The sequence below is a fragment of the Triturus cristatus genome, chromosome 6 (assembly GCF_964204655.1).
Source record: "Triturus cristatus chromosome 6, aTriCri1.1, whole genome shotgun sequence".
In the NCBI taxonomy this organism is placed as follows: domain Eukaryota; kingdom Metazoa; phylum Chordata; class Amphibia; order Caudata; family Salamandridae; genus Triturus; species Triturus cristatus.
Window position 1 is genome coordinate 1,475,543,187 of NC_140589.1, and position 17,902 is coordinate 1,475,561,088.

The following is a 17,902-nucleotide window of genomic DNA, read 5'->3' on the forward strand; positions in this document are numbered from 1 at the left end:
AACATTTTGTCAAACTATAGGCCCATGTCTGGCCTTCTATGCATTGCTAAGGCATTAGAATGTGTAGTATGCATGTAAGCGTAAACTCACCTGGAGAACAACCTCCTGACCACTTTTGGTTAGGTTAAAGACTCCACCAAGAGACAAAAACCACTCTGGTCGATACCAAAGGCGCTGCATTAGAATTCAGATCAAGGACATTTAGGTACTACTACTTTGCTAGACCTTTGCCCAACATTGTCCCCAATTATGCTCCTCGAATACCTTTTATCCTCTGCTGGCAGAGAGGGATCGACCATGACTTGGTCCTCCCCATCTTTTTGTTTGAAACCACCAAGTGAAAACCATCCCTAAACGGTGGATCAGCCCTCTCTCTTATCCTACTGTGCCCGTTTTCACAAGTTACCTTGGAACTTATCATACTGGCTACTGTCTTGGACAGCAGACATATGAAGGTGCAAGGACATGACTTGTCACCAGCTGACAAACTGAAATATGTCAAGTGTGGGGTGCAGCTTAGCTGGTTCTGCATTAATGGACAGAATACCAAAATTATAATTATGGACTCTATTAACCCTTCTACATTTTACCTGGTATGATTTGTAAGAGCAGTCACTGGCACCAGTCACATGTGCAGCTTAGGAGTAATATTTCACTTTGATTCCTTTTTCAATCATCAACCGACCCCACCATAAAGAACATTTTCTTCTACTTTTAACAATTACACCTTTCATACACCTGCCTTACAAAACCACATTGATATCCACAAGCTGCAAAGAGTGTGGGGGGGGGGCAAATCAGGCGACATAAATGCCACGACCATTTATCAAGCAAATCCTGAAAACTCTTAACTGGCTTTCAGATGAATTCACGGTCCTATTGGAAGCATTCTGCATCTTACACAATTATACCAGGGCAACAGTCTTGGATACCCGAAACAGGTTTAAAATTACACTCTAGCCAGGAATCTGCAGTTCTCCTCACACATCTCATCCAACAATGTTCCTTTAAGAAGCCAATGTACAGCAACAGATTCTCGATGTTTAGAGTTCAAAACAACGCAACAGCCTCAGCTCTCAAATCCCTACGGAACGTCTTATCTTCACAGTTTGGGAAACTCTTGAAAAGTAAAATTGCAAACAGGTCATCATCTTGGAAGCTACTTTCGAATACCAGGTTTAGGTATACCCTACACATCTGTCTGGAATATGGCTCTCTTAGAACGTCCATGTTTTCTTTCTTTCCATTTCCAGCATTACGAAATGTCCCAGTTGATGTGTAACACATTTATAAATCACTTAACTACTTAAAAATAAATTAATCTCTCCCCAGGACTGTACTTCGGGTGTGGCTTTGACACTTAACTTTTCTGAAGTGCGTCGGTTCTGAATGCTTTAAGCAAATATCCCTTCATCAGATATTTTTGACATCCACCTTCAATCATCTAACAGCTCGGGTATTATCAATGTAACCAATATTGCGTTCCTGTAGCATACTCTCGGATCAGCATTCAAATGTTGTGCTCGCCTGTGCCATTATAGAAAAGAAAAAAAAAGACCAGAAAGACCCCAAAGACATATTAACTAAGTCAGTCCTTACCCCCAAAATTAGCAAACTACAATACTAGTTTTCTACATAGGCATTAACACTCAAACAGTGAGTTTAGACTGGTTCAGAAAATAAACCTAGATACATATCCAAAATAAGCCTACGGGTACACAGCCCAGTAGGTTATCGGAGTTTGAAAAAAGTTTAATAGGGGCTGATGGAAGCACAAAAATGATACAGGAGTTTAAAGGATCTGCTGCTCTCGGTGTCTCTACAGTACGATAAAGAAAATCTCATTCGTCTTTAATGATGTCTCCCACCCCAAACCCTTCAGTGCCAATTCAAAACAATGAGAAAATGTAAACCCCTTAGATTTCTGCTTCTGATTTGCATAGATCTTCTCTTTTGTTGAGATTCACAAAATGACAGGTCTTATATTTCCAGGCATACATAATGTTCACATTCCGTAGTAATGCGTTTGACAGAAATGAGCATTTGCACATTATTAATTTCCCCTCATTTTTTCCTCTAGATTGAAAACAAATTCCATCAGAGAGATGCTTTCCAACACACCTGTGGAATACTGGGGTGCGAGGTGAAGCACCCCACCATATTTGTAACTAATGTTCGGTGTGTAAGTAACATTAGAAGTCATTGGGAAGGTTTGAGAACAGCTACATAGTTAAGCAAGTGGTTTTCCAACATTCCTAAAGGCACTCCTTTGGCAATATCAGTTTTCCCATCACTTTACCAAACCTTCTGCCCAAGTAAATTCCAACGACTTTACAAAGTTTTTGCCGCAGTACATAGAATTGAAGGCCTGCAAATTCCACAAATCCTGAACTACATTCACAAATTTCCCTTACATGTACAAATTCAAAGCGTTTTTGGTTTAGGCCCTTAATGTTTTGACTAGCTTGAACTACTTTAACCTGGCCAACATCATCCTCTTTAACTCATTAATTTTCTGCTTAATGTTTGATTTAGTATAATGTTCAGATGTTTTGTCCCCAACTATGCTCTAAACAGAGTTACGAAGTTCACAAAACACATATAGAACACAAGAATATAATCAATATACATCAACAGCTAGTAAACCGGAGTAGTTTGAATTCAAAAAATAACTGCAGGTTGCTTTATTTAATATTGTACAATCTGAATTACAGAAGATTTAAAATATCATGCTTAAATTTAAATATCTGAACAATGTGCACCATTACAAAGTTACCCATACAATATATTGTTTTGGTCTTAAATCTCAGCAATAAATAACAACACAGGCATTTCTAGAGTAACAGATATGGAGCATATAACCAGAGGAAGAACTATGCTAGAAAAGAAAAACAGAAAACAAATTCACATTTCGAAAGGGAGCAAAGACAATACCCTTCATAATGAAAACAAAATTGTAGAAACACAACAGAAACATGTGTTGCAGAATTCCCTAACGTCATGCAATTGAATTGGTCACTGACTAAAAAGATAAATTTGGGATGGTCCAGTGGAATTTTACTTCTCTCCATCTTAGACATTTTTTGGTAATGGTTATTCATTAGCAGTTGAGAATTCAGCAGCAGTAGCACATCGGGCAGAAGAAAAACACATACACAGCTCTTATAAGGTCCCTTCGGTTTAGGCACACCAAGGATGGAATACGTCTATGATGAGACATCAGCATCCCTAAAAGTGAGGGAGCTATAGCTTCATGGACCCACTACTCTTCAACACAAGAAAAATTCATGATTTAGCAAGCATCTGAGAATGCTTCCATACATCATTTGACCAATAGCTTTGCAGCTTAAAGCATTTTTTAACAATATGAAGATGATGGGGCTGAGCTTGCCATTGTCAGCATCAGGGAACATTACAAGTGACAACAGTTTAAATTAACTCATTTAAGCTGCCTGTCCGTGCTCTGCAAAACATTATGAAGTAACAATACAAGATATCTGCAAACATTTAACATGCCCATCACTTCAAAAATGCTGCACATATCTTATCCAACAACTATTCTTCATTTCCGCATATTCTTTTGAAAATTACTAGCTGTCGTTTAACCCTATTCTTTCATTTTCGTCCTAAACTGAATTATTCTCAGTCAGGTGAATCAACAAAAAGTGCAAAGCAAGAATCTGGTCTAAAAAAAAAACAACAAGTCAAAAAATCCAGATATTCTCCCTTTAGAGAGTACCTCAAAAAAGTGTGCGCACTCAAGCTTAAGAAAAGGAAAGTTTGTGGATAGTGTAATAAAAATGGACTGACTTAGAAAAATAAAACTGTAGAATTATTTGACATTGAAAGTACTATATTGCACACAACACATTTGGAATTATTTTAGAAAGTTTTCATATGCTAAAGTCTACATTAGCTTTTAAACCAAGCTGTATAGATTTTTAACACAGGCACTCTTGGTTCGCAGCGCCAATTAGGTTTTATACAATCTTCAGTTGTAAAAATACTGTCTTCCTTTGTAGGATTCTTCCATTATATAGCTAAAAACTAGAATCCCAAAAGTAAAATGCTTTGTCAAAAATAAGTTAAACTGGAATTAAAGTTCTAGTTTCTCTGTTTTCTTAAGAAGACCTACTTAAGTCAAAGGTTCTAGTATGAATTACCACTTCTTTAGTATATGGTGTAGGGGAAGCCCAGTTCCATGCACTAAAGTGTTCAAGGGCATACTGGATTTTAACCATGGTAAGTAAACGAGAATAAAGGCCACTAGTGAAGCTATAAATATCGCAAATCCATGCTGCAGTGCTTACAAAGCATGACGCACACTAGGCTTTGGAGAGTAACAGATCACACATGACCTGGTGAAGAAGGTATAAATTCACTAGATTGCAATTGAGTTGAAGTTAAGCAAAGATTAACAACAAAAAATATATGGGACATTTCAGTGATTGGACCAAGTACGGTAACTCGACATGTAGAAAACCGTTCTTTGGAGGAATGTTCTATACAAAGGAGGCTAATTACACAGTCTTCCAGAACCATTAACAGTGCAAACTAATCTAAATCTTTTTGTTGCACCCTAACAGTTTAAATGTGGATCTTGCAACTCAGACCAGATCTTGATCATCTCTTGAGGGCTCCTGCTGTGCACCAACATTAAGTTTGTGTACGAACAGATGTTCTTTTTCTGTTTCTCTTCAATGTCAAATGTTTTGAAACCTTTGTGTTTTTCGGGGGCAAGCCCAAGCTTCTGAAGGCACATTCCTGTATACACATCATCTATAGGATAGAGGAGAATCTGGTCCGTTACATTATACAGTCTCAATGCCAGTTTACCAGAGTACAAAAACCCACCTCCTCCAGCATAGGGAGGGTAGGAACCTTCATATATACTATCGGGGATGTAGTACTTCAATTTTTTGTCTCTGTGAGGTCCGGCTTCTTTTATTACATCACCAATAAATACATCTTCAGCTTTGTCTGCAGGTAGGCTCTTCAAGTAATCCAGGATCTGATGGGTATTCACAAAAACGTCATCATCACCTTTAAAAATAAACTGGACATCCGCACAGGAAGTGGTGACCCACTTCAGGAACAAAACCTCCTTCAGGGTCAAATTGAAGAATGTGTCTCTGTAATTCCAAAGAAGAATGTCTTGGTGGGTTTCACTCTCATGCTTCACTATGTCCGAGAGGTCGGGAAAGTAGTCCTCGGCAGGTGTTTCCCCCAGCAAGAAAACCCTTACCACAGTTAAATCCCCAATATTAATTTCTTTGCCCCAAGATTCTCGGATAGCTTGTCTCCGGTCAAAATGTGGTGTAAGCGATTTGATTGCCAACAGAAGAAACGGTTTATTGCTACACTTCTTGGGTTGATCAATAAGCAATGAATAGTTCTTGCACCTCATGTATAATAAGAAGTCTTTAAATCTGTCTGGCAAGTTCTCAAAATCCTTTACTTGGGACGGAACTGCTGAATCTGCATCACATGAATTCAGAAGGCTTGCATTTAGAGCTAGATTTTCTTCTACAGTCATATTTACCAACAATGCCAAAATAGGGTTATACAACTTGTCAAGTTTGCGTTGTTCTTTATTCCAGTAGGCTTTGCTTGGAGTGGGTTTCTTCCAGAACTTGCCACGTGGTACTATAATCTGACCCTTTGCATGTTTATCTTGGCTGTCACTTTTTGAGACTTCCACAATTAAATAGATGAAGAAATTTACCATCATCAGAATTCCCAGCAATTTTAACCTCCTGCGTCCAACACTCATTTCTCATGCCTGTAGAAAAACAATAAACATGTGAATGCCACAAATCATTAGTATAATTAACACCCCAATATATCTTTCTTAAACCAAAGATTAAAGAATTGCAGCGTTCAAAATGGCCATGACTTGGACAACATTCTGTACTGAAAAATGTGGCAATGAGTTAAAACAGCATTAGTCATGTTTGCTGAGGAGAGAGGAAACTAATCATTTTACCACACTGCGAAGAAAAATAGAGTACGGTGTGAATTTATCAATTTACACTAGCTGTTACAAAGCATTTACATTGCCCTAGTCTTCAAAGTGGCCAAAGCCTGTAAGAATAAGCCAAAATAATAAGTTAATTCTTGTGAAAAAATTCATGTAAAATGGAAAGTTTGAAATGTACGGGATGCAATAATTAGCTCAATTTCTTTTTGCTATCAATGCTTTTATCTTGATGGTTTCATTTTATCATGTTGTATTGATATCTCGATCTAAATGGGGTATTAAAAAATACGAGATCATCAAATGACAAAAAGAAAGTGATACCTTTGAACTGTTAATTCACGAGTCTGTTGCATTGCTAAATTAATAAGAAAACTGAAATAGTGTTAAATTGTTGTTTAGCTTATGCAAGGTTTTCAACATGTAAAAACAGTAGATGGACAGAATGCAGAACCATATCATACATTCACCCCAGTACAGAGATCTGGGCCTAAATCCATCGTTTTTTTGCTCACCATACCATTCCAGTTTGAACCCGGCCATATGCAAATCAGTCTTGACCCTGTGCCTCATGGGAACAGTCCAGCCCGAACTGCCAAGCCAGGTCCTCCTTGGACTGGAAACAAGCATCCTACGACCGGTTTCCAAGGTTTTCAACATGGTTTGGTATTGGGTAGATATAGTCTAAACCTTATGGGTTATTTAACTCAGAGACCTCTACAAAGTTGATCGCATATTATAAGCTCATCAAACAAGATCCCCATTATAGAAAGCTGCAGTGCGAGCACAATAATTTATTTTTGAACTGGTATATTTATGAAACGTTTTTCAAGCAGTAAACAAATCATTTATATGGCACACAGTAAAATCTAAAAGGATTTAATCTGCCCACATCAAATAAGGGTACTCAAACTTTGGAACCATGTTCATCCTATCACCTTTCAAATCAGTGATGTGTGGTACAGGACTTAAAGAACAAGGTTCTGAAGTCACAGGACTATCTAACCAACATTACGGCATAGGATCTCTGAATCGTGATATTTTAAGTCAACTGCTGAATGCTTTCTCACCTTTAAGAACCAGTAACTACAGGAGAGAGTGGTGCACACGCACAACTCTCTCACGCCCCTTATAAAGATCCTCACATCAAAGAAACTGGAGTGGGTCAGTAGAACTGGTCCTAGTCGTACAGCAGAACAAAAGATGGCAGGATTGGTTGGTGATCCGAAGTTTGTGCATTGACAGAACCCACATCTCACGTGTGTGTGCCTCCTCTTCCATTCCGACTCCCTCGGATCCTTAAAAAGATGAAAAAAGTTGTTCAGTTCATATGTTATCCAAGAGGAATGTTTATTACAGCTTATGAGGTTCAATGGTGTTTGCTGCACCATTATGTTTTTGTTTACAAATGGCTCAATAACAACTGAGAACACAAGATAATAGCTATCTTGTAGAGAAAACCAGTAGAAACAAAACCTTGAAAGTACATCATCCCTCCTCGAACAGACTAAAATTTTGGCAGTATTTTTTGCCGATACCAGAACCAAGGGGCACAATATCTGCTTTTTGAAAAGCGCAAGCTGCACCAATAAAGGGGGAATATTAAAGACTAGTACTAAAGCAAGTGTTATCGTTCATGGCATTTACCATGATTCATTGGGGCAAACTGAGTGCTGGGATGTGAGGCAGTGTGCCCCCACCCTCCTTATTTGAAGAGGCTCCCTTGAGCTACTGAGCTGACTAGCTTGTGTTAATGTGCATGCTCCCAGTGAGCAGTTCAGACACCTGAGAAGACTATGGGCAGCATTTCCAGCACCTCAAAACAACTTGCTGCTCTCTACTGGTGAAGAAATGAATCCAGAAGCACGTGTCTAGTGTTAAAACAGCACAAGCTGCAACACAAAGGGTTAAAAATTAAAGACTACTGCGGAAAGGAGTTTTATCATGCACTGCATTTACCATGATGGATTTGGGCAAATTGAATGCTGGGGTATGAGGCAGTGTGCTCCCACCCTCCTCCTGCTATTCGAAAAGTGCTTGAGGATTCAGCATATAAACTTTCAGGGCCAAATTCACAAAAATATGAAACCTGCACTTGTAAAAGTACAGATGTACTATGTTTTAGAAAGCTGAGCCAAGCCTAGATTTTCAAACATTATATTGGGAATGTCATGTGACATTCTGCAGGGCTCCTATTTCTCCTCTACCTAATTCTACAGACAGTGTACAATTACTCATAAGGGAAAGGGAGTCGCTGTGCAGGGGCATAGCTTCAGGGGGTGTTTGGGGTGTGACATCCCCCAAATAAATGCATTCCTGGCTTGATAGTTGGGTATGGGGGGCCCCGGAGTCAGGTCTGCTACGTCGGAGTCAGTTTTGCTCAAAGCTGTGACCTGTGATGTAAAACAAAAGCGAAGAAAAGACCAATATAGGTCTAGTGGCTGAATTTCAAAATGTGAAACCAGATAACCTGAATTTAATACCGGCTGCCCTGGAAGTCTAATTTCTGAGCCTAGGCACAGACTATATTTTCACAGAGCCTCCTTTTTTTTTATCATCGTGTATGAGAGCCCTTTTAAATACTTGGGTTCCAGATGTGCCCCGTACAAGCACGACTTAGGTTTGATTTAATAGACTATAATGGTGCACTATCTATGATAAGAATCTAGGCCATGTTTAGGGTTTACATGACTAGTGATTTGCCTCAAAATTCACCAATGGCATTGTCGTTTGGGACCAGCCATTAAGGTTTCCCAGTTCATGTTTGAAAACTATCACTTTAAATGTGTGTTGGTCTTTGAATTTTGACTGAATTATACTTTTAGATTACATTTCTTACATGATATACATGCTAAATGTTTTCACGGTTTGGCTCACCCATGGATATTTAGAGCAAAGCCAGACATTTGGCTCTGTTTGCCATATTTGCTGTCAAGCCCACCTCTTGGCAACTGAGGCTTAGTACATAGGGCAGTCAGTCACTTGATAAAATGAGTTGTAAAAGGAGAGGACTGGAAACATGGAGCCCTGCCTAGATGCACCGCTTTGACAACTCAACCATCAAAGCTTCTCATAGCAGAGACGACAAAGAGTGTGTGCAGTGAAAATACATTTAAAATAAATAATCCCACAGCAGGGACTCCAGGTCATTGTGTTGTAGGTGACCATAGTCATGAGGTTCCAGAGAGAACTACCAGGTAGGGGCATAGCTTCATGGGGGGCATTTGGGGTGCGACACCACCCAAATGCATTTTTGGCTTGATAGTGGAGGTCTAGTGGCTCGATAGTGGAGGTCTAGTGGCCCGGAGTCGCGTTTGCTATGTCTGTGCTGGTTTTTCTCTTAATTCTCATTGTGCTAAGAGCTTTCAACTTTTTAATTCTTTGGCATGAAAACTTAAATATATTTACTGACTGGTTTACCAAAAAATTAATAAATTAACACCTCTTCACCTATAGAAGTACTCCTAACGCATGCAAATTTACTACTTTTTTGAATTTACAAGCATTGGCCGTAGTAGGCTTTCAAAGCTTCACCAGTCTTAGGTTCCCAGGCATACTACTCTCAATCAAACACCTAAAAGGTGATGGGATAATGCTTGCAAACAGTCTAACCAGTGGCAGTCTCTCTGGTAGGATTATAACCCATTGGTTTATGATCACTATAGACAGAGGCCAACCTAATGCAAATTGGTCCTGATCCTGTTGCTCACGGAAACAGTCCATCCCCAAGCTTGATCATCTTGCTCCTCCACCTTGCACTCTACTGCTTTTTATTTGTTGGAGAATTTGAGATTCACACCCCCTGAATCTCACTGACTAAGCTACTCCCCATAAAAGTGCAAAAGCTCATTTCCACCCCCCCCCCCCCTCTTTTTTTACCACGGTGTGTAAAATATTTTGCCATTGTAGAAAGCCATAACCCCAACTCTACCACCAAATAGGATAGTGACCAATTTCCCTTGCCCTCCTGCAAGGGAAACTACTCCAGTCATTAGCATTTCCACACTGAGAAAAGAAGGTTAAGCTTGCTCGAATTCACAAACTTGCACAGTCCCAAACTTGCAAGGTTAAACATCGCTTTGCCCACACCCTATGAGAAAACTGCAATAGTAAATAAATTTCTTGCTTGCCAAGATTAATTTTGTTAATTCTTGGCAGGCATAAATAAAAACATTTTGGTCATAAGCCCCTGAATATGGACACACATGCCTTTGTGAATCAGGCCCTATATCGAAATGCTGAGGACCCATCAAGTTGATTTCTGTCAACCAAGTCATTAGCAGTGAAAGATATGATAAAGGACAGTGCTTGAGCTAATGCGCCTTCTCCCTGCATTTGGAAAATCTCCTAATAGCTTTGTGGCCTAGAAAGCGAGTACTGACTTCAATGGCAGGGTGAAGTGGATAAAGTGGTGGAGGAGCCACAGAAGATGAGCAAGTGGTTTGGTTTTAGAGGAGACACCTTGGTCAAGGAGGTTGTACAGACTGCAAAGTAGTTCCAGGCTGGGTAATTCTTTTTTTTTATTACAAGTCATTTTTATTGAAGTAACAATGACAATACAGTAACTCTTCCGTACAAAAGGTTCAAAGTAGTCCATGCCCAATAATTACAAATACAAAAATGGAAAATAAGAAGCAAAGACAAATGATATAAAGAAAATCACCCTGGCTCACATCATCAATATACAGGTACATCCATATATATATATATATATATATACTGCTCAATGTGTGGGCGCGGCGCCCCTGGGCTCAAGAGGTTAATCACGACCTAACTCGCAGCCAACCCCAATCAGAGGGACCCAACCACCTTATGCATCTCAGGGTGGCTCATAATGAAAGGAGGATGCATCCAATGATTTCCAAAGCCTACCATTAGTAGGGCTCGAGGCAGAAGCTTGCAGAGCCGGATTACTAGACCCCCTCAAGAAAGATAACCATTCCTGCCAGGTTTTAAAACTCACCTCACTCGCATTTTTCCATTTGCAAAGAATCACTTTACATGCCATTGTTAACATTAAGTCTAACAGCTGACGATCGTGGACTGTTGTAATTTGCGGATCCAGCGCCCCCAAAATAACGTAAACAAATTCCTGTACAGGCTTTATCTTGAACACGTGACAAATGCAGTCAAATATCTTCCCCCAGTAATCCCCTAGCGAAGGACAGGAAAATAGCATGTGTGCAAGATCATCAGAACCTGATTGACAGTTCCAACACATAGGAGACTCTCTTAATTTACATCTGAAAAGCTTGTCAGGCGTCCAAAATGTCCTGTTGAGGAGCATATATTTCGTCTGAAATAGGATGGGCGAGACTTTGTGTGTAAGGGCCAACTTATGGATCACCTCCCAATCAAAAGGTATGCCTGTTAGGTTTGGTTCAGCCTCCCATATGACTTCCACCCTTTTGTGTTTTTTCATGGGTAGAGGTAATAACATTTTATACACCCTCGATACGAAGTGGCCAGCGTATATAAGATGAGGGATATGAAGTAGCAACCATGGGGTATAAAGAGAGAAATTACTCGCTGTCAGCATCGTTTTAATTCTTAGGAAATCATAAAAATCCATCGGGGTAAGATCATACCGTTGTTGCAAGGTCGAGAACGGCAGCGGAGTCTTATCATCATATAAGTCCATCACCAAATTAATGCCCTTCTTGGACCAAGATTCCCAAAATATGCTACTACCATTGTGTTTAAGACGGGCATTTCTCCACCAGGACATAAGTGATGACCTAGCAAATGTCAACTTTGTTTTATGTGTTTGGTCGAGTCTAAGCAAAGCCCGTCTAGTATTCAGCATGATATATTTGGAGTGCGGTAGGTATGACAGGTCCATCGTGAGAAGGGCCTCCAAAGGCACATGGTCTACTAATGCCTCCTCAATATTAATCCATAGTGGTGTATAAACAGGGGATTTTAACAGCCACTGAGCACCTTGCTTGCACAGAAACGCTGTCTGGTAGCTCCTGAAGGAGGGGAGACCCAGACCACCCTTATCTTTTGCCAATTGCAACTTCTTCAGTGAGACTCTGGCTTTCTTGCCCTGCCACAGGAAATTTCCAAACAGTTGATCCACCTTAGTGACAAAAGCATTAGAGAACGTCATAGGAAGCATACTGGCCAGATAGTTGACCAACGGGGTCGACATCATTTTAAGCGTCTCTGCTCTACCCCACCAGGAGAGAAACTTTGGAGACCAACCGTCCAATAATGTAGAAATCTTTTTCAGGGTCAAGTCTTCGTTTACTTTCAGTGTAGAGATCAAATCTTTATCGAAATCTAGCCCATGGTATTTAAAACACCGAGGCTGCCATGTGAGTCCGGAATCCCCGATAATCCCTTTATCCCCAACACTGTTCAGAAGTTTGACCTCCGTTTTGTCTTTATTGAGTTTATACCCAGAGACTCTGGAAAAGTACTCAATATCAGTCATGAGCGGACTATCCTGTCTCTAATCCTGTCGGTATGCATGGCATCGTGTGGATGACCTGTCAGGGAGGCGATTGATGCTACCCGCGGTCGGATCGCCCACCGGGAACCGGACTTATGCCTGGCGGAAGATTGCGGCCTATCTCCGAGGGATGCCAGGGGCTAGAGTTGGCAGGATGCCCGACTTCTAGTTGAACAACAACAGCCAGGCGAGGTGTGAACTGTCGGACGGAGGTCCCCGTCCTTTCACTTTCTCTCCCTTTGTCAGCCCTGCCCCTGGAGAGCTCTTGGTGGCTTTATTACCCTATGGACGCTCTGCAGGCTACTCTGGTGGCCCACTGCAGAACTGATCACTCCTGATTCCTTTCATTGAGAGGGACCCGTCTTATCTGAACCGACCTGCTTGGTATCAACCATGTCGGGCAAAGCAGAGGTGGATCGGCTGAAGGCTAAGTCTACCAAGCGGGGAGCCTATACCCAAGTCAATAGTATGGACCGCTATGCTCTGCAGAAGGGATCACCGAGTGGGTCGAGCCAGTCGCCGGATACCCAGAAGGCGGCCTCGCCTTTGGCCCCGGAGCTCTCACTACAGGATGTCATGGGCGCGCTCGAAGGGATGCAGACTTCGATTGGGAGACAGTTTGATGCCCTGGCGCATAAGGTGGATGCCATCTTGGTGGATGTTAACCTGATCCGTGCGGACTTGGGCAAAACGAATGAACGGGTTAGGACCCTGGACCTCAAGACCACGGGCCTCACCGATGTCACGGAACTGCAGATCGAGGTTCGTAAGCTGAGGACCGAGAGTGATCTCGCCGCCCGCCGGCTGGAGGACTTTGAGAGCCGGGCAAGGCGCAACAACGTGCGCGTCATCGGGGTCCCGGAGTCCTCGGATGAGGCTTCGGTTGACCTGCTTGTCGAGGACTTGGTGCTTAATCATCTGCAGCCTAAGGGTCTTGGAAAGTTCTTTGCGGTTGAAAGGGCCCATAGAGTGCCGGGTGGGTGGCCCAAGGTGGGTGCCCCACCGAGGCCGATCGTCGCTCGGCTTTCATTTTCGAGATCGGGACGCTATCCTGCAAGCATCGAGGGTGACGGGCCCGGTCCCCTTCCAGAACGCGTCGGTGAATTTCTATCCGGACTTCACCCAGCAGGTGCAGAGGCAGAGACAGGGCTTTCTGGGGGTGAAGAGGCGGCTCCGGGAGAGGGATCTGAAGTATGCCATGCTCTTCCCTGCCAGATTACGTGTGGTGCACGAAGATCGGACATTCTTCTTTGACTCTCCTGTTATGGCCGATGAATGGCTGGACGCTTTGCCCCAGCGACGGACGGGGGAGGACATTGCCGAGGATGGGGACAGTGGCCGGGATGGGCAGGGCTGATTTTTCGGAGCCGGTCTGACTCGATTTGGCTATATTTGAAGACTTGAATAGAGTGCAGTTAATGCGGAGGGCTGCGGGAGGACGAGGGGTGCTCTTTTCCTCCCTTAGGGTACTTTTTGTAGATTTTTGGGTTTTGTAGGGCGACAGGCACACTGCAAGTTGGGGGGGCTTTGTAAGCTGCAGCAGGGGTGCAGGGTGGGGGGGGTTTCTGGGATTTTGGGTTTGTTGTTGGGGGGTTTATTTCTGCAAGGCATGGTGATTCTTTCCAGGACTGTTCCATGGTGGCTCTTCGGGTGTGGGGTGGGCCTCTTTACGTTTGAGGATGGGGGGTAGGGGTTTAAGTGTTATAAGCTGGAATGTTAATGGTTTGGGGGATCGCATTAAGCGTGGGATTGTTTTGCAATTCTTGAAACGGTCAATGCCGGATGTTGCCTTGCTGCAGGAGACGCATCTTATAGGTAATACGTGCTATGCTCTGAATAGGAAGGGTTATAAATTCATAGCACATTCGGGATTCTCCTCTGGGTCCAGGGGTGTGGGCATCCTAGTCAGAGCCTCGCTACCATTTGAGGTGGACTCCACCATTGTTGATGATAGGGGGAGGTTTGTGGCGGTGGCGGGGCGGTGGGAAGGAAGAACTTTGGTTTTAGTTTCGGTTTATGTCCCGCCGGCCCTGCAGGCCTCCACGTTCACAGATCTGGGTAGGGCCCTGCTGGATCTCCTGGGGGGTATGCTCATGGTGGGAGGTGATTTCAACGCTGTTGGCTCCGGCCTGCTGGATAGATACCCGCCCAGAGACACAGGGGGGGCTCAGAAGTGGCTCCCAAACTTCCTAGACACGCTTGGCCTGATAGACTGCTGGAGGCTCCGGCACCCCACACAGAGCCAATACACGTTCCACTCCGGGGCGCATGGTAGTCTTTCCAGGATTGATTACCTACTCACTCTGGCTGCGCATGCCTCATTGGTCTCCGAGGCGAGGCACATGGCGCGTGGTATATCTGACCATTCGCCAGTGTGGATCCGGCTGGATCTAGGTCGGGAGAGAGGAGGAAGGGTGGCCCCTATCAACCCGTGGTATTTCCGAGACCCCAAGATGCGCAGCGCGCTGGTAAAGAAAGTAGATCATTTTTTCAAGGATAATCAGAGATCCGTGGACTCGGCAGTATCGCTGTGGGAAGCATTTAAGACCGTGCTCCGAGGGGAAGCCCTCTCCCTAGTAGTAGCTGCCAAGCGGCGGAGAGATGGCGAGGTTCTGCAGGTTGAGGAGATCGCTGCTCTGGAGGGAGCGCTGGAGGAGGAGGTTACAGAGTCCTCACTGCATGAGCTTTGCTTGAAGCAAGCTGAGTATAAGGACCTGGTGACGAACGCCGCTAAGACCCTCAGTAGGGAACAGCAGGGCCGATTGTATGATGTTGGTGACAAGGCAGGGAAACTCCTGGCTTGGCTGGACAAAAAAGAACGGGTCAATAGAGTTGTGCCAGAGTTGACGGGAGAGGGGAGAGGCGACTGTGGAACCTGAGAGGATTGTAAAGTGTTTTTCGGACTATTTCTGTAGGGTTTATGCCTCAGTGTCGGATAGGCCGCCCGAGGACTCGTCTGACCTCCTCCGTGATATCGAGTTGCCCTGTCTCTCCGATATAGATAGGGACGATCTAGATGGTGACATAACGGTTGACGAGGTGGCGGGGGCTATCCGCGCGTTAAACTCGGGCAAGGCCTCGGGACCGAACGGCTTGCCGGTCGACCTGTACAAGCTATTTCCGGATAGGGTCGCCCCTCACCTGTGCGCCATGTTTGTGGAGGCGCGGGGGAGTGGGACCCTCCCGTTGGACCAGCGACTGGCGACGATCGTGGTTATACACAAAGAGGGCAAACCTCGAGATAAGTGCGCCTCATATAGGCCTATCTCACTTCTTAACGCAGAGCCGAAAATTCTGGCTAAAATCCTGGCGACCCGATTGATTAGGGTACTCGGTGACTTGGTCCACCCGGATCAATCCGGCTTCATCCCGCACCGAAACACAGCGTTAAATCTTCGGCGCCTTCATGGTGTAATCGCCAGGGCGCGCACACTGCGTGAACCAGCTATTGTGGCGTCTCTTGACGCCACGATGGCCTTCGACACGGTGGAATGGGCATATTTGTGGGCCGTGCTGACCAAGTTCGGCTTTGGCCACGGTTTTGTGAGTTGGGTGAGGTTGCTGTATGAGGGGCCACTTGCGAGTGTGGTGGTGAATGGTCGGGCGTCGACTCCGTTTCAGCTTGGGAGGGGTACTCGGCAGGGTTGTCCCCTGTCGCCTTTGTTGTTCGCCCTCGCCCTTGAGCCGCTGGCTGCGTGGATACGTTGGCACCCGGATATACGGGGCCTTAGATGGTCGCCTGAACACGAGGACCGTATTTCGCTCTATGCCGATGATATCCTGCTGTATCTTGCCTCACCCAAGAAATCACTTATAGTGGTCTGTGACGTACTCACATCTTTTGGTAGGAACTCGGGTCTTATCAACTGGAGTAAATCGTATTTGTATGTTCTTAGTGGCGAGGTTCCACCGATCCCTAGAACATGTTCGATACAGGTCGCTCAGCAGGGTTTCGTGTATTTGGGGATTTTTATCTCCATGGACTCTGCTGTGCGATATGAGAAGAACCTGCTCCCCCCCCTGGCACGCCTGAGGCGGGATGTTGAAGGCTGGCGGAGGCTGCCGCTCTCCCTCGTTGGGCGTGCGGCCCTGTTCAAAATAATGTCGCTTCCCCGCTTCCTCTACGCACTGCAGAATACTTTGGACTGGGTTCCGGCCAAATACTTTCGGGAGGTCGAAGGCCTCCAACGAACGTTGCTTTGGGATGGGCGGCCGCGAATAGCTATTGCAAAGTTGACGCTTCCATGGTACGACGGGGGCATTGCGCTCCCAGACATCCGACGGTACTATTGGGCCACCCAGCTGAGTGCGATTAATCATGGGTTTTATGGCCCTGCCCTCAGCCCTGGGTATGCCATGGACAGGTGGTTGCTGCGTGGTGGTAACTATTACAGGGCGTTGTATTCGCGGTCCCTGGACTCGTCCCTCACGGGGCCCACTGGTGTGGCGGTGCGAGTGTGGAAGATGGCAACTGACTCGCTGGGCTGGAAGGATAGGCTCACCCTCGCTACCCCGCTGTTTGAATCTGAGAGACTGGGTAGGCTTTGGCGCACAAAAGGCTTTGACAAATGGGACTTGATCGGCATCTCCAGGGTCGGAGATGTCCTGATTAAGGGGAGGGTGAAGTCCTTTGAAGAGTTGCAGAAGGAGTATGAGCTGGGGCCATCTGAGTTTTTCCGCTATATTCAGGTGCGTCACGCCCTCCGATCAGTCCTCATAGAGGGTGAGTAGGTGCCTGAGTCCTCTCCTTTGGAGGACCGGGTCCTTGATGGCCATATGCCCGAGAGCACGATTTCGCTCATCTATAAGAAACTGATCAACGTCCGGGCGGATATGCTTCTGGGGTTGAGGAACCAGTGGTCTAGGGATGGCCTCGAGTTGGATGACGAGGATTGGCAGTCTGCTGTTTCCTCTCCTAAGGAGGTTGCGATCCCGTCGCGTCTGAGGCTGGTACAGCTTAAAATACTGCATCGAGTGTATGTGACGGGGCCAAGGCTGGTTCACATGGGATTCTCGGAGGACGGCCTATGCAGGAGGGGATGTAGTATGGTGGGTACTTTCCTGCATATCATTTGGGAATGTGGTGTCATCGCGGAATTCTGGAGGAGAGTCCATGCAGTGATGGGGGAGGTGACGGGCATTGCTATGCAGCCGGAAGCGCGGTGTTGTCTCCTGAATGTCTGGGGGCCCACTGATCATAATGCGGCGCAGACCCAATGGGTGACTCTGGGCAACATGGTCGCTAAGAGAGATATCGCGCGATTGTGGGGCTCCGCGGGGCCCCCCACATTGACCGCGTGGAAAGAAAATATGGACTGGAGTATGTTAAGGGAGAAGACGGTCTATTGCGCTAGAGGCCGCCCCCGGAAGTGGCACGCCATCTGGGGGCGGTGGAATCAATACAGGGGGGGGAATATGTCTTGCCCCGGATCTGGATCCTCCCGAGGAACAGCTTTCCTCCTAACCTT

General features: G+C 44.9%; 1 protein-coding gene across 4 annotated transcripts in view; it reads right to left on the minus strand.

The window, feature by feature from the left end:
• Nucleotides 1–2,654: 2,654 nt before the first annotated feature.
• LOC146821566 (N-acetyllactosaminide beta-1,3-N-acetylglucosaminyltransferase 2-like) overlaps nt 2,655–17,902 on the minus strand; it is a 140,389-nt gene continuing 125,141 nt past the window's right edge. For all 4 annotated transcript variants that reach the window (XM_085612573.1, XM_085612575.1, XM_085612574.1 and 1 more), the window contains 2 exons: nt 7,048–7,275; nt 2,655–5,782 (listed from right to left, as the gene is read on the minus strand). In XM_085612573.1, coding sequence (XP_085468699.1) covers nt 4,580–5,773 — 1,194 coding nt within the window. In that variant the 5' untranslated portion in view covers nt 5,774–5,782; nt 7,048–7,275 and the 3' untranslated portion in view covers nt 2,655–4,579. The remainder of the gene's footprint in view (nt 5,783–7,047; nt 7,276–17,902) is intronic.